The following is a 16765-nucleotide window of genomic DNA, read 5'->3' as shown; positions in this document are numbered from 1 at the left end:
AAGTAGGGATCCAAGCAATAAAAGGTAGTGAAACAAGAGATGAATGATGGTATTACAGCACAGCTCGGTGGGAAAATCCCTACATTGGCATGTTTCTGTTCAAAGGTTTTTTTTGGTTTTTTTTATGCTGTAAAACCATCATTCATCTCTTGTTTCACTACTTTTTATCGCTTGGATCCCTACTTCGCTTTTAAAGTAAACACACTATTTTGTTCAGGTTTTATTTATTTATTTATTTTTTGTTATAGCATATTATATAGCTATACAATGGGCAAAAGTGCTCTGCCTGATATAAACGCACAAGCCTGAAGGCCGTCAGGCCCGAAGGCAAGTGCGTTTATACAGGCAGAGCACAAGTGCACGTTGTATAACTGTTATGTACCACTCACCTAATAGGTGGGGAGAGTTTCACCACACAGCTGTAACTCTTATAAAGGCCAGGTTTCTAACATCGATTGTGGATGATCAAGCCGAACGTTGCGATGATGTTCCCTCTACAGTACTGTAGCCACCTGAGATATTGAAAGCTAGTACGCTATGGGCTATATCACTAACCTGCATTCGCTGTTCGACTCTCATCATGTAGTGCTCAGCATGCCAGCATGATCACTCAATCGCCATTATAGACTAAGCGCCAGACTAATCGCCATAGTGATTCTCTCGAGTGAAAAAAGGCAGATGGTTTAAGTAAAAAATCTACTAGTCTAATTATTACTATTCACACTGGCTAAACTAGAATCTGGTGGCATGACAAAAACTGGTTACCACAATCGAACGTAAAGGTGAGTATTATTTAGAATATAATAGTTTTATTGAGTCATTGTCAAAGTGGACTACAGTTTAATCTGGGCTCAGATGGCACCAGACTAGTAAGGTGTATAAGTACGTTTATATATATATATCCCTCCTGGAGGAAGACTGAGTGTGGCCCCGACTAGACATTGGGTGACCTGCAGTTCGAATCCTGGGGTTGGAGGGATTTTTTTCCTTACTTTGGCCCCTTTTCTGTTACACCTTATTCAGTCAGTAAAGTTAAGTCACTAGTTCTAAGTCCTTGTAGGTTAGGTAATCCTAAGGCTGCAGCACATGTTGCTGTCAGACCTTCAGTGCTGGTCACTGTAAAGTGCTAATAATAATAATAATAATAATAATATATATGTAGACTAGAGTTGTGGCCACCATGTTGGCTTTTTTGATCGCCATTGGCTGCTTGGTAAACATTATACGTATTGGTGACGTGGCCCACAATCAACCTTTACATGTCAGGCTATAAAAGAATTTGAGTGATCTGTGTGGTGTCTTTCCACCTATTAGGTGAGGTGTCATAGCGGTCTCGGTTGCTGGCACTCGTGCATTGCTGCACAAAACTGCAGCCAGTGCAATATCTGTATATTGCACTGCGGTCGGTGCATTATAACTTATAATGCACTCGTTGCAGTCTGCAAAACCGCAACCAGTGCGTTATAAATTATAATGCACTCGCTGCCTTCTGTAGCAGTGCCATATACAAATTATGGCACTGGCGGTGCCTTTGAACTGCCCACGCAGAGTGGTACATATATAGAGCTGTGAACCAGTTTAAAAAACCGGTTACTGACCGGTTAATAAAAATATTACAGTTAATCAGTTAATGAAATAGTTTAACTGGTTTTTCTTTGGTGCACGTACATGGTATTGTGGCAGAATTAAAATGGCGGTGGACCACTCAAACCATAGCAGTGCAGCAGCACTGGACTTAGCTGTTTACTCTTCCCGACAAAAGTCAGCAGTGTGGAAATATTTCGGTGTCGAAAAGAACAGGAGTGGAGCCGCTGAGAGAGATAAGCATGTTACCTGTAAACTCTGTGCTCAGAAAGTTGCTCACGGTGGCGGCACAACAAACTTGAAGAACCATTTACGAACGAACCACAGAAAAGAGTACGACGAGTTATATGAAAATCTCTCTACAACCATGGATAGTTTCGTTCGATCGTCAGGTGTGAAAAGGTTACCACAGAATTCGGCTTGAGCACTAGAACTTACCAATGCTGTTGTGGAGTTTATTTTTAGAGATTTGAGACCGGTGAGTGTTGTTGACGGGGCTGGGTTTTTTAACCTTATGGATGTAGCGGAGCCTCGTTTCGTCGTCCCATGTAGAAGAACTCTAATGAATCATATTGACCGGAAGTACTGTGAAATGAAGCGTGCAGTACGAGGATCATTAAGTGGACAGCAGTGCATTACACTTACTACTGACATGTGGACGTCAAGGGCTGGTGATGGCTACTTTTCACTCACAGTGCATTATGTTACTGAGGAGTTTGAAATGGTCAGTAATCAACTGCAGTGCCAACATTTACCTGGTGAACATGACCACACCCACATTAGTGAAGCAATCACTGCTGCACTGTCTGAGTGGTGCATCCAACTGGATGAAGATGTTGTAGCTTTTGTAACAGATAATGGCAGTAACATTAAGAAGTCTTTGAAAGATGACCTCAAGATACTTAACTTACCTTGTTCTGGCCACACATTGAACTTGTCTGTGCAAAGAGCTTTTGCTTTACCAGAAGTGCACATAGCTGTAGCCAGAGCTAGAAAGGTAGTGTAACATTTTAACAAAGCATCCCTCCTTGACCCTCGTTTAAAGTCATTAATACATTTAACTGAAACGGAACAGACCAATACAATCGACTGTCTGGTCAATGAAATTGTAAGTACATTTTCTCCACCAGCTCCAACTTCTGATGGCAGTGAAGAACCTGAACTCATGGTATTAGATGAACATGAACAACCACCAGATGGTGATCATAGTAGTGGTGAGCCAGTGAGAAAGAAGTGCATGCTTGAAAAATTATTGGGAATCTCCTTTTCTGAAAACACAGACACCTCTGTGACAGTTTCCCACAATGAACTGGTGATAGCCGAGTTAAGCCGTTACAAATCTGAACCGACATTGGAATTGAAAGGGAAGCCACTGGAGTGGTGGAAGGATCATCAGCACTCTTATCCAAACTTATCATGCATGGCAAAAAAAATATTTAGGGATAGTGGCAACATCAGTTCCTTCTGAAAGACTCTTTAGTATGGCAGGTAATGTTGTGACAGCGAAGAAGTATACTTTAGAACCAGAGAATGTGGAGAAGTTGGTTTTCTTACATGATAACCTACCACCAGTAAAGTTGCCTTATCAGCGACTAAAGTGACAGTCAGTTAGATTAGTAGATATGACATTGAGTAGTACTGTGTAAAACAGTTGTAAGTCAGTATTTCACTTTTTTTTGTAAAAGAAATTTACAAACATAATGAAACCTTTATCATAAAACTGGTCTGGTCTGGGGTGGTCTTCACAACACCTGTAAAGCATGTATTGAATTAGTAAAGGCTTTACATATATATTCTAAATTACATTTGTATAACACCACTACACAGAAACCAGTTAACCGGTAACTGCCAGTTATTGGTAGCCAGTTAACCAGTTTTGAATTTGTTATCAGGTTCACAGCTCTATACATATAATAGCTATACACTTGTGACTGTTCTATTAGGGTGACTGCTGTATTAGACTATCTCGAGTCAGCCTTCACCTACCATGCAGGGGTGTGTTACTATTTCATATTTTCACCAATAATAATGGGGTTTGGTCATCACGATCAAGTACATAAAGAGGTATGGTCCTTGTGCTCAATCAACCAAGACCACAAATGGGCGTTGTCTTGAAACTGTCATGAAGTTACAGGTATCTACAGAGTGTAAGCACTTAATTTGTAGCATCTAAATATGCTGCTCAAGGAAAGTGTTGATAGGGAAAATTAACACCTTGATATCGTTCATTGCATCAAGAAGAAGACACCAGCCTGATTGAAGATAAGACACTTCCATTTGGCCTCCAGCCTTGCGACTATGGTCAGGCAAAAATTTGAGTTTTGGAGACTTATAATTCTAAATCTAGCCACCTGTAAGTTGTTTTTAATGCTGTATTTGATGTTAGATGGACTAATATGATTCCATAAAGGTAATTTTCGTCGCATGAGGTGTCTCTAGGATGGTTTTTTTAATCTACATTCCATTCAGGTCAGTCAGCTATCTTGCTAACTACTGTACATATGGGCGCATTTTGTGCCTCATGAAGTGCTCACCATCTGGCTTGGTCAAAATATTGTTAAAAGAGGCTTAACTGCTGCCATATGTCAGTTAGATGTGAGGGTGTAGAGCAAAACTAGCTTGGATTCTTTCTATAATCTGCATGCAAACCTCAAGTGTATACCAACTTAAGCATGCCCATGCCTTTATCAACAACTTTTAAAGACGCTTGAACCACAAGTTACTCTAACTACAAGTTACGTTTAGTCCATGTGGTAGAGCATGAAATTTGAAACTGTGAGATCAAATCCCAGTTGTGTTTCTTTGTTTTTCTGTTTAGCCAGACCTTTATGTTACAGTGGGACCTCAACTATCCAAACAGTATAAGTGACTGCTCTATTAGAATATTTTGTCATTAGGTGAACGTTCTATTAGAGTAGTTGAACAGAACTCTATATTAATGAATGGGCTTCATTTATCTGAACAAGTTCACTTATCTGAACACTTTTATGATTGAACTGGCACACAGGTGTTTGGATAATGGAGGTCCTACTGTACAACTTTTTTTCCATTCAACAGCCTTTATTGTCACAACTGTTTTTTTCATTTTGACAGCCTTTTTTTGGTAACACATGTGCTCTTTTCATGCTTGACTACCTGTATAACTTTTCGCTTCACTCTCTCACTTGGTACCAGTTTCATTTTTTTTTCTCCTTATTTATTAATTTATTAATCCTTTGAGGACCAGCATACGTCCAAATATTAATTAACGCGAAAGCCCACTGTCGTACATGTACATCCTAGAGTAAACAAATAGCTTAAACTCTGTAGCAATTGAAGCTACGGGATTAGAACTAAGGCCATTTTATATATATATACAAGGCCAATATATTATGTAAAACTACGCTAGTTAAAAGAAGAACTTATAATCTATCTAAAATTTACACAACATCTTGTAGAAATCGCTCCATAGCTTCTTCTCTGATTGTCCGATTAAATTGAAATGAAGTTTAGAGTGATCTCTATTTAGAGAGGATTAAAGTGATACACAAGATTATGTGATGACGCGTTTTAAATGAAACAAAACAAGGCAATTTTAAAGATTGTGTCACGAAGGATACATATCGTCACCTATGTTAAGAAATTGCCTTGTTGCTTCAAAATGGTTCTACACACTTATAAATTAGATAGCGCTGTTTGTTGGCAAATTTCCCCATATATAATGTACTTTCTGTTAGTGCTACAAACTTACTAAGTAATAGAATGTACAATTTTCTTAAAATTTACGAGTTTTCGGGGTAAATTACTGTGTTCCTAAGGGCTTTTGCATGTTATAATAGTAGCTAACTTTACTGTACAAAGGTGATGACAATAGGTTAAGGTTGTAGTGTAGTAAAGGATGAGGAGGTAGTGTAGTAAAGAGTGAGGAGGGAGTGTAATAAAGGGTGAGGAGGGAGTGTAGTAAAGGATGAGGAGGTAGTGTAGTAAAGGATGAGGAGGTAGTGTAGTAAAGGGTGAGGAGGTAGTGTAGTAAAGGATGAGGAGGTAGTGTAGTAAAGGGTGAGGAGGTAGTGTAGTAAAGGGTGAGGAGGGAGTGTAGTAAAGAATGAGGAGGGAGTGTAGTAAAGGATGAGGAGGGAGTGTAGTAAAGGATGAGGAGGTAGTGTAGTAAAGGGTGAGGAGGTAGTGTAGTAAAGGGTGAGGAGGTAGTGTAGTAAAGGGTGAGGAGGTAGTGTAGTAAAGGATGAGGAGGTAGTGTAGTAAAGGGTGAGGAGGTAGTGTAGTAAAGGATGAGGAGGTAGTGTAGTAAAGGGTGAGGAGGTAGTGTAGTAAAGGATGAGGAGGTAGTGTAGTAAAGGATGAGGAGGTAGTGTAGTAAAGGGTGAGGAGGTAGTGTAGTAAAGGGTGAGGAGGGAGTGTAGTAAAGAATGAGGAGGGAGTGTAGTAAAGGATGAGGAGGGAGTGTAGTAAAGGATGAGGAGGTAGTGTAGTAAAGGGTGAGGAGGTAGTGTAGTAAAGGATGAGGAGGTAGTGTAGTAAAGGGTGAGGAGGTAGTGTAGTAAAGAATGAGGAGGGAGTGTAGTAAAGGATGAGGAGGTAGTGTAGTAAAGGGTGAGGAGGTAGTGTAGTAAAGGGTGAGGAGGTAGTGTAGTAAAGGGTGAGGAGGTAGTGTAGTAAAGGATGAGGAGGTAGTGTAGTAAAGGGTGAGGAGGTAGTGTAGTAAAGAATGAGGAGGGAGTGTAGTAAAGGATGAGGAGGTAGTGTAGTAAAGGATGAGGAGGTAGTGTAGTAAAGGGTGAGGAGGTAGTGTAGTAAAGAATGAGGAGGGAGTGTAGTAAAGGATGAGGAGGTAGTGTAGTAAAGGGTGAGGAGGTAGTGTAGTAAAGGGTGAGGAGGTAGTGTAGTAAAGGGTGAGGAGGTAGTGTAGTAAAGGGTGAGGAGGTAGTGTAGTAAAGGGTGAGGAGGTAGTGTAGTAAAGAATGAGGAGGGAGTGTAGTAAAGGATGAGGAGGTAGTGTAGTAAAGGATGAGGAGGTAGTGTAGTAAAGGGTGAGGAGGTAGTGTAGTAAAGGATGAGGAGGTAGTGTAGTAAAGGGTGAGGAGGTAGTGTAGTAAAGGATGAGGAGGTAGTGTAGTAAAGGGTGAGGAGGTAGTGTAGTAAAGGATGAGGAGGTAGTGTAGTAAAGGGTGAGGAGGTAGTGTAGTAAAGGGTGAGGAGGGAGTGTAGTAAAGGGTGAGGAGGTAGTGTAGTAAAGGGTGAGGAGGTAGTGTAGTAAAGGGTGAGGAGGTAGTGTAGTAAAGGATGAGGAGGTAGTGTAGTAAAGGATGAGGAGGGAGTGTAGTAAAGGGTGAGGAGGGAGTGTAGTAAAGGGTGAGGAGGTAGTGTAGTAAAGGGTGAGGAGGTAGTGTAGTAAAGGGTGAGGAGGTAGTGTAGTAAAGGATGAGGAGGGAGTGTAGTAAAGGATGAGGAGGTAGTGTAGTAAAGGGTGAGGAGGTAGTGTAGTAAAGGATGAGGAGGTAGTGTAGTAAAGGGTGAGGAGGTAGTGTAGTAAAGGATGAGGAGGGAGTGTAGTAAAGGGTGAGGAGGGAGTGTAGTAAAGGGTGAGGAGGTAGTGTAGTAAAGGGTGAGGAGGTAGTGTAGTAAAGGGTGAGGAGGGAGTGTAGTAAAGGGTGAGGAGGGAGTGTAGTAAAGGGTGAGGAGGTAGTGTAGTAAAGGGTGAGGAGGTAGTGTAGTAAAGGGTGAGGAGGTAGTGTAGTAAAGGATGAGGAGGGAGTGTAGTAAAGGATGAGGAGGTAGTGTAGTAAAGGGTGAGGAGGTAGTGTAGTAAAGGATGAGGAGGTAGTGTAGTAAAGGGTGAGGAGGTAGTGTAGTAAAGGATGAGGAGGGAGTGTAGTAAAGGGTGAGGAGGGAGTGTAGTAAAGGGTGAGGAGGTAGTGTAGTAAAGGGTGAGGAGGTAGTGTAGTAAAGGGTGAGGAGGTAGTGTAGTAAAGGGTGAGGAGGTAGTGTAGTAAAGGATGAGGAGGTAGTGTAGTAAAGGGTGAGGAGGTAGTGTAGTAAAGGATGAGGAGGGAGTGTAGTAAAGGGTGAGGAGGGAGTGTAGTAAAGGGTGAGGAGGTAGTGTAGTAAAGGGTGAGGAGGTAGTGTAGTAAAGGATGAGGAGGTAGTGTAGTAAAGGGTGAGGAGGTAGTGTAGTAAAGGGTGAGGAGGGAGTGTAGTAAAGGATGAGGAGGTAGTGTAGTAAAGGATGAGGAGGTAGTGTAGTAAAGGGTGAGGAGGTAGTGTAGTAAAGGGTGAGGAGGGAGTGTAGTAAAGGATGAGGAGGTAGTGTAGTAAAGGGTGAGGAGGTGAGGAGGTAGTGTAGTGAATAGAGTTGCGAATCGGTGTTAAAAAACCAGTTATATACCGGTTACAGTGGAATTTAGCAGGTTATTGTGTTCAAGAAATTATAACCGGTATTCAGTTGTAATAAGCGCATGCGCATACACCAACTTCCGCTTTAATAATTATTGATCAGTACTGTTATAACCAACAAGTGACAAATGGATGATAGCGGAGATTCAGATGAAGAAAGACATAGTTTACCGCTCGATATAGTAACGCCAGACTCTCACAAAGCTCCCGTGTGGATGCATTTTGGATTTCGCAGAGATGATTCATCTGGGAGGATAGTTATTGGAAGTAAAGCGGTCTGCAATCTGTGTATGAAGGAAGTAGCACACTCGGGTGGGACTACTAATTTAATAAATCATTTGCGGATTCATCATCGTGCTGAATTTGAAGTACTCACGGAGGGCGATGAAGCAGGTAGTTCAGGACAGCAGAAGATTGACGCCTACTATCAGAAGCCAACTGTAAACCTATTGGTACCCGGTTCAAAACGAGCACAAGAATTAACTGGAGCAGTGGTAGAGTTTATCGTACGTGATCTACGCCCAGATCGTGTCGTTGATTGTACAGGTTTCCTTCACCTCATGAAAGTCGTGACTGCCAGGATACCGTGAAATACTGGATACCAGGGTATTTTCTCAATACCGAATACTGGGATCAAAAATGCCATACCACCCAACACTATCCTACTTAATGTAATACAAATTCATCTCTTGTTGTCAATAGGTTAAATGTCATGTAGAATCTTATATCAAACAGTATGGTAGTACTGGTTAAGTAGAGATTCCCCCAAAAATGACCCGCGCTGCCTAAAATTCCGATCATTCTAGAGACATCTTACGCCACAAAAATCACCTTTATGAAATAATATTAGTCCATCTAACATGAACTACAGCATTAAAAACAAGAAAACACTTGCCGGTGACCGGATATAGAATTTTTTTTTTAAATCTCCACAACTTGAAATTTCGTCTCACTCACTCACTGACCACAATCACAAGCCTAGAGCCCAAACGAAGCACCACACGGTCACCATTTTACGACACAACAACAAATTCACCAGTGGGATGTACCTTTTGGGGTTCCGACAAGTGTACGCACTGTGCGCCTTGTCTTTCCTTTTATCTTCAATCAGGTTGGTTGTCTTCTTCAAGCATCAAAATAATACCGAGGTGTTAGTTTTCCGTATCAACACTTTTCTGTAGACACCACAAAATTATTTCAGAAAGCGCTTATATTGCTGAAAGAACGGGACACTTATAATTTCAGGTGTTGCACGTGAAACATTAAGGCTGCTGAGTTGTCACTTCGAGCCAACGCCTGGACTATAATCAATGAAGAGATTTGGTACTAATAGACGGAGTGATACTCAACGGCTTGTTCCTCTGAACACACTGACTCAGCCACTCAGTGCCAGACGGCGAGATCGGCAAGTGATTGGATAGTACTTGAGTGGAAATTGTATTACTTCATCCTGTTAGTCGAGACTAAGCTCCAGACAACTGAAAGGGTCTGTTCGTTTGAACAACTTCCGGCCCGGGTAAATAGAACGCGGACCATCGTACTGAGACAGATCGTAGATCTGAGTGCCATTGCCACTACGATCAAAGGTAAGCTATGCACGCTACTACGGGCCTATGTGCTTCCAATTTTGGCACAGTACATACTTTAATAAGCTTTATAGGAACTTAATAGCTAGCTCACAAGTTACACTGTAACTAGCTGTGCTACAACAAAAAAAAACTAAACAAACTAGTATTTTAAAGAATTGTTAATTTAAAAATGAAGTAGGGATCTATGCAATAAACAGTAGTGAAACAAGAGATGAATGATGGTATTACAACATAGTTCGATGGGAAAATCCCTACTTTGGCACATTAACTATAATTTTTCTCAATGCCAAAGTAGGGACTTTCCCACCGAGCTATGCTGTAATACCATCATTCATCTCTTGTTTCACTACATTTTATTGCATATTCATTTTTAAATTAAAAATATTTAGTGTACTATTACATGTATGACCTACATGACATGTACTGTACTATTACATGTGTGACCTACATGACATGTACTGTACTATTACATGTGTGACCTACATGACATGTACTGTACTATTACATGTATGGCCTACATGACATGTACTGTACTATTACATGTATGACCTACATGACATGTACTGTACTATTACATGTGTGACCTACATGACATGTACTGTACTATTACATGTATGACCTACATGACATGTACTGTACTATTACATGTGTGACCTACATGACATGTACTGTACTGTTACATGTATGACCTACATGACATGTACTGTACTATTACATGTGTGACCTACATGACATGTACTGTATTATTACATGTATGACCTACATGACATGTACTGTACTATTACATGTGTGACCTACATGACATGTACTGTACTGTTACATGTATGACCTACATGACATGTACTGTACTATTACATGTGTGACCTACATGACATGTACTGTACTATTACATGTATGACCTACATGACATGTACTGTACTATTACATGTGTGACCTACATGACATGTACTGTACTATTACATGTGTGACCTACATGACATGTACTGTACTATTACATGTATGACCTACATGACATGTACTGTACTATTACATGTATGACCTACATGACATGTACTGTACTATTACATGTATGACCTACATGACATGTACTGTACTATTACATGTATGACCTACATGACATGTACTGTACTATTACATGTATGACCTACATGACATGTACTGTACTATTACATGTATGACCTACATGACATGTACTGTACTATTACATGTGTGACCTACATGACATGTACTGTACTATTACATGTATGACCTACATGACATGTACTGTATTATTACATGTATGACCTACATGACATGTACTGTACTATTACATGTATGACCTACATGACATGTACTGTACTATTACATGTGTGACCTACATGACATGTACTGTACTATTACATGTGTGACCTACATGACATGTACTGTACTATTACATGTATGACCTACATGACATGTACTGTATTATTACATGTGTGACCTACATGACATGTACTGTACTATTACATGTATGACCTACATGACATGTACTGTACTATTACATGTATGACCTACATGACATGTACTGTACTATTACATGTATGGCCTACATGACATGTATTGTATTATTACATGTATGACCTACATGACATGTACTGTACTATTACATGTATGACCTACATGACATGTACTGTACTATTACATGTATGACCTACATGACATGTACTGTACTATTACATGTATGACCTACATGACATGTACTGTACTATTACATGTATGGCCTACATGACATGTACTGTACTATTACATGTATGACCTACATGACATGTACTGTACTATTACATGTATGACCTACATGACATGTACTGTATTATTACATGTATGGCCTACATGACATGTACTGTACTAACACCACATAATATAGTTGGCACCTATTGTGGTAGATATAATTATAGGTATGGACAGGTAGTACAATATTACAGTTGTCTTTGCTTATGTAGCTACACACAGCTCTGCTGTTAGAGTGTATGCTCACATCATTTGCAGGATGGCATCAGGCAGCCTCATGTTCTTTAAAAGTGTCATCCGTATATCTGCAACATAGCTACATGAATTGTAATGCGGTTTCCATTACACTATGTCCTGCACGTACAGTAATAGTGTTGCACCGATAAGAGATTTAGCTGATTATCTGATTAGCCGATACTTCAATTTTGATTAACACTTAAACGCGTATAAGTCTATATATAGGCAAATACGCATGGCTGTAAACAAAGTGCTATAACTTTCGAAGCATACCTCCTATGGCTACGCAATTTACTTCATTCTACTTGTAATGTAATAAGCGTTACAATGATACCTAGGGCTTTCCCCTTTGTGCTAAGGCATGATTCCACAACTCGCCGTGTAATCAACTTTTCATTAAATAAACACGCAAAACCTTTACATACCTTTATAAAATGACCCATAACTTGATGGTGGTTGTTCCGATCGACTTCCAAAAGAAGGTTTGTTCGCTTCAGCATTAAATTTTGCATTAGGCCATACAAAGCTCACATGATTAAATCCACAATCAAAGTTAAACACGCTTGGTTGATCGATAACACTGATCACCGTTGTTCTTTGCTTCATAACAAGTGAGTCTCCACTGTTTCAGTGTTTATTTAACCTTCCCCAAGTAGCCCAGTGAATAGAATTTTGATCATTGTGTAGTTTTAGGCTAAAGGAGTTGAGCTATCCCACCTAATGTCACCATGAATACGTGAAATTTGTAAACACGCATTCCCCAAAAGTTTCATGAGCGTTTAAGGGTTAAAGCTGATTCCGATAACCGATCCGATTATTGAGGGAACTCTAAATGACTGTATTCTGTTACATGTGTATACATGTTACATGATTTATCAGTTATAAAGAGGTAGGTGAAAACAATATAAACTAATGTTAGGTAATCATACACTTACACTAGACAATAAAACAAGTTAGATGATTCACAACACAAGCCATAAATACTGACCACTAGTCATCACCATAGTTGTACTGGCCTTTACCAACTGAAAGTTTTTGTTTTTAAATAGTAACATCTGCTCCCTCTGGTGCCAGCCGGTTACGCTTTTCATCATAAATATCTCCTGCAACTGAAATAGTCTCTCAAACACAACTGACATTGGTTGAGCTGAGAGATAATGTCTTGCTAACTGAGATAACTGCACAAATCGATGCTTATTTTCCTTCCACCAGATAAATGTGTTGGATCGATGAAAATCAATCAGAGATTCTCTGAGGTATCATTCCATTTCTGTCACAGAAGAGCTGCCTGTCACCGTAACTTCTGATTGCTCAAGAAATTCTGTATAGCGCTTTAAAATAGCTGGCCTTGGGTGCTTTGGTAAAGGTTCTTAGATTTGTGTCTCCTCTTCTAAATCTTCAGCAATACACTCATCAAGCATCTTGCAAGCCTTGCTCCTTGCCTCATTATCAGTAAAACAACTTGTCCTTGAATCGGGGATCTAGTAAAGTAGCAATAGCCAATTCCTTGTGCAATTCAATATCTTTGTAGCATCTGTTTAGTGAGGCAAGCATGTCCTTTTTCATTGTCTTCACACCTCTATCGTCATCATCATATGATCATCATGAGCCTGTTCAAGTGACAATCGGAAAGCTCTAATAAATAGAATGATTAAGAATACAGATGCTGCATCAGTACAGATAGATCTGGTCATTTCCTCAACCATGCCCAACACTTGATCTACTTTTGTAGCTATATCCAACTGAGTGGCACAATATCACAATACTCACTAGCATTGGCAGCCAATGCCATCTTCTGTTCAATAAGCACCTGCAACATGTAAAGGGTACTATTCCAATGAGTTGGCTCGTCACGCTTTAGACAATGTACAGGCAGCTGTAAATTTTCCTGTATTTCTTTTAGTTGACCATATGCTAATGGTGAACGTTTGAAATGGCTAACAATACGGCGAGCACTAACAACAGTATCTATTACAATCTTTTGTGAAGCACCCCATCATGCACAATTAGCTGCAGCGTGTGCACAAAACAGCCGAGGTCTGAAAATGATCCATCCTTCATAGCCTTAATCATGTTTGCAGCATTATCCCTTACCATCAGATGTACTTGACTCTCTTTAATTTTCCATTTAGCTAACATTCTCTTGTAATGCTCACACAGTACCTCACCTGTGTGTGATCCGTGAATTGGCCCTGCATGAAGCACAGCCGATCTTTCAAACAAATCAGAAAACCAGTGTGCTGTAAGGCTTAACAGGCTATTACTGCTAACACCAGTGGACCAAATATCAGTGGTAAAACTAAACCACACTACCTCTTTCAGTAGCTTTTGTACCTCATTCATAAGTCCAACTGCTATTCTGGGGATGACAACTTCTGTAACATACTTCCTGCTTGGCACTGAATAACGAAGCTCTAATTGCTGCATAAGGCAAAGAAATCCAACATCCTCCACTAAAGAAAACGGATGGTTGTCTAATGCAATCATCTCGCTGATTTTCTTTGTTACTTTCTGTGCACATGGACCCCATTTCTTTAAACTAGTACTGCCGCAACAATCCTCCAGTAACTGTTGCTTCCTGCTTGGCTCCTGTGATTCGGAAGTCTACTTCGACAACCTTTTCTGCTTCATACTTTTTGTATTCATTGACGTGTTTCGCTTTGAGATGATTCACAATATTTGTTGTGTTAAAAGTCTACTGTTCTTTCCTCCTCGTGAAACTTCAGCTTTACAAGTGTTACACTCCGCAAAGTGAGCATCTTGTTTAATTGTAAAATAAGACCATATTGCTGATTTCTTCTTGGATGCTGCCATTTCCGGTAATCATATTCGACATACAGAATTGACACACGAACCTGAACTCCAATGCGTGATAATGGCATAAGAAAGTTCTAGAACATACATGTGTGTTTACGCATGCGCAGAGTAAACATTGGCATAATCACTTGACCGATTCCGATAATCGGCAAAACCCTATTATTGGCCCGATTCCAGTTAGTTGGCTGATGATCAGTGCAACATTATACGTACTACATAACATATAATGTATGAGAGCCATCGGACTTTCTATTTAGATATGACAGGAGGACATTGTAATATTTTTAAATATTTATTGAATTTTATGTTTTATAACAGTATAAACTTTATTTAATTGGAGTACAGTAAATACAGAGAGTAGAACCAGGCCTGTAAGAGGTGTTTGCCACACGCCTAGGCGTCTAAACTGTTATGGGCATTAAATAAATCATACATTTACCTGCAAAGGTCATTCTCTTAATGCTCTCTGCTTCTCTTTGCAACACCTACACATGATTGATAACAATTGGTTGTAGACACAAGCAAATGTCACTACTCCAATTAGATGGTATGGTTTGTAAAACAACCTTTCGTACAAACGATTAACCATCTAAATGAAAACAAAGCACATTCGGCTTACCAATGTTGCTTCATCTGGGATAAACGGAACAAAAGATTTGTCTTACATGAAGTATTTGACAATAAACAGAGATTAGTAAAAGTTTTCAATGAACAGGCAATTTCATTTTTGGCTAATAGCAAACTAATGGAATGTGTTAGGGTTAGGGTTAGGGTTAGCAGGAGGACACTGACATACAGTTTCTGTATGTTGTGTTAAACAGTATAGAGTTTTAAATTGTGAAATTTTGATGATAAGCCAGACTGGGTCACATGTGATGTAATTTATTTATCAGTAACACTTTTAAAATATCAAGCAATAGTGCTGAGACCACATAATTTGTAAAATATTCCATAACTGTTTGATATTAGGAAAGAAACTGAATTTGTATGCATCAATCCTGCTAGAAGGCTGAATGAAGTTTAAGTGACCGCCCCGTTTGGGTTTTTGCTGGCCAATTATCACCCAAAAACCAGCTACCTCACAATACCTTCATGGCACCTTGGAAGTATTGGTTAGGAATAAACAGCTGAAAAGTGCCTTCAGTATTACCTGCATTGCTTCCAGTGATTTTGCACAGTTATATATTCAGTGGAATTTCTACTGACTCCTTTGTGTCCCATTTATGTGACAATGGCAAGGTGTCAATTTGTGGTTGACAATGTGACAATGCCAAAGTGTCAATTTGTGCTGCAGGTGCTGGTAATGGAGCAGATCAAACAAGATTATCCTGATGGGAAGAAGTTGCAGAACTTGTCATACACGTATGCCATGAACTACCATGATTCATTCTGTTACCATGGTGAGTAATTGAGTGTATTGTTGCTATGGTGATTTATTGTTGCTAGGGTATGTTAATGAGCAGGAGCTTTTGGACAAATATCAGTCATGTGATCAAAATGATGAGGTGTGTTCTTATTAAATATCATGCATTATGTGATCTGCCTATAGGGGAAGTCCCTGCAGCTATTAATTACAGCTGTCAGGGAATTCCATGCTGGTAACTATGGCAACATCATTCCACTGTGTTCAGAAGCCATAGAGTCAGAATCAGGTGAGATCATGTGATCCCTAACAAGATCATGTGACCTTGCACAGATTATCCTGAACTGATTGCCATGGCACTGTTGCTACGTGGAGAGATGCAGTTTCTATGGCAACACCGAGAAGAAGCTTTGCAAGATCTCAACAGAGTTGCTGACATGTCAGATGTCGACAAGGAGGTGGGTGTGTTGATAGGCATGCCATTTTAGCATGTTTCCCATAGTTACGGATAAATGCAAGATTACAACGATGCTACATATACTGTGATTCCATGGAAACTGACCAAGCTCAACTGGAATGCAAGCGTGCATTAGAGTTAGACCGTTACTATGGAGATACCTTCCTGTTGATGGCCAAGGTGTGTACTGTACATCTCCATGACGACATTTGTTTCATAATTATATACACTACAGGTGTCAATGTTGACAGGTACTCCTCAGGGAATGATGCAAGCAATGGAACTGTTAGAGAAGGCATATCATCATGCTCCGGATTATCACAATGTCATCACCAACCTTGCCTATATGAAGTTCCGGTTCACCCAGTCCATAGAATCGTCACGACAACTGTTCATTGATGCTACTAGGAAGTTCCCACAGAAATCTGAAGTGTTTGTCATGTATGCTCAGGTATCACCCAGCCTTAACCCTTTATCATATGACCCACTAAGTGTAAACCCAACTTCTTTATGACTTCTTTGTTATCTAGAGAGAAAAACCAAAGTTTCAATCTTATCTAGTGGATCATATTCCTTTCTAGT

General features: G+C 39.9%; 1 protein-coding gene across 3 annotated transcripts in view; it reads left to right on the top strand.

Moving 5' to 3' along the window:
* LOC136241408 (mitochondrial import receptor subunit TOM70-like) overlaps window positions 1-16765 on the top strand; it is a 47421-nt gene that overhangs the window by 30042 nt on the left and 614 nt on the right. For all 3 annotated transcript variants that reach the window (XM_066032605.1, XM_066032601.1, XM_066032615.1), the window contains 6 exons: window positions 15658-15763; window positions 15810-15868; window positions 15913-16015; window positions 16060-16184; window positions 16229-16363; window positions 16419-16634. In XM_066032605.1, coding sequence (XP_065888677.1) covers window positions 15658-15763; window positions 15810-15868; window positions 15913-16015; window positions 16060-16184; window positions 16229-16363; window positions 16419-16634 — 744 coding nt within the window. The remainder of the gene's footprint in view (window positions 1-15657; window positions 15764-15809; window positions 15869-15912; window positions 16016-16059; window positions 16185-16228; window positions 16364-16418; window positions 16635-16765) is intronic.

This window comes from Dysidea avara, chromosome 1 (assembly GCF_963678975.1).
Source record: "Dysidea avara chromosome 1, odDysAvar1.4, whole genome shotgun sequence".
NCBI classification, from domain to species: domain Eukaryota; kingdom Metazoa; phylum Porifera; class Demospongiae; order Dictyoceratida; family Dysideidae; genus Dysidea; species Dysidea avara.
The sequence above is the reverse complement of the archived record's forward strand: the minus strand, read 5'-3'. Positions and strand labels throughout refer to the sequence as shown.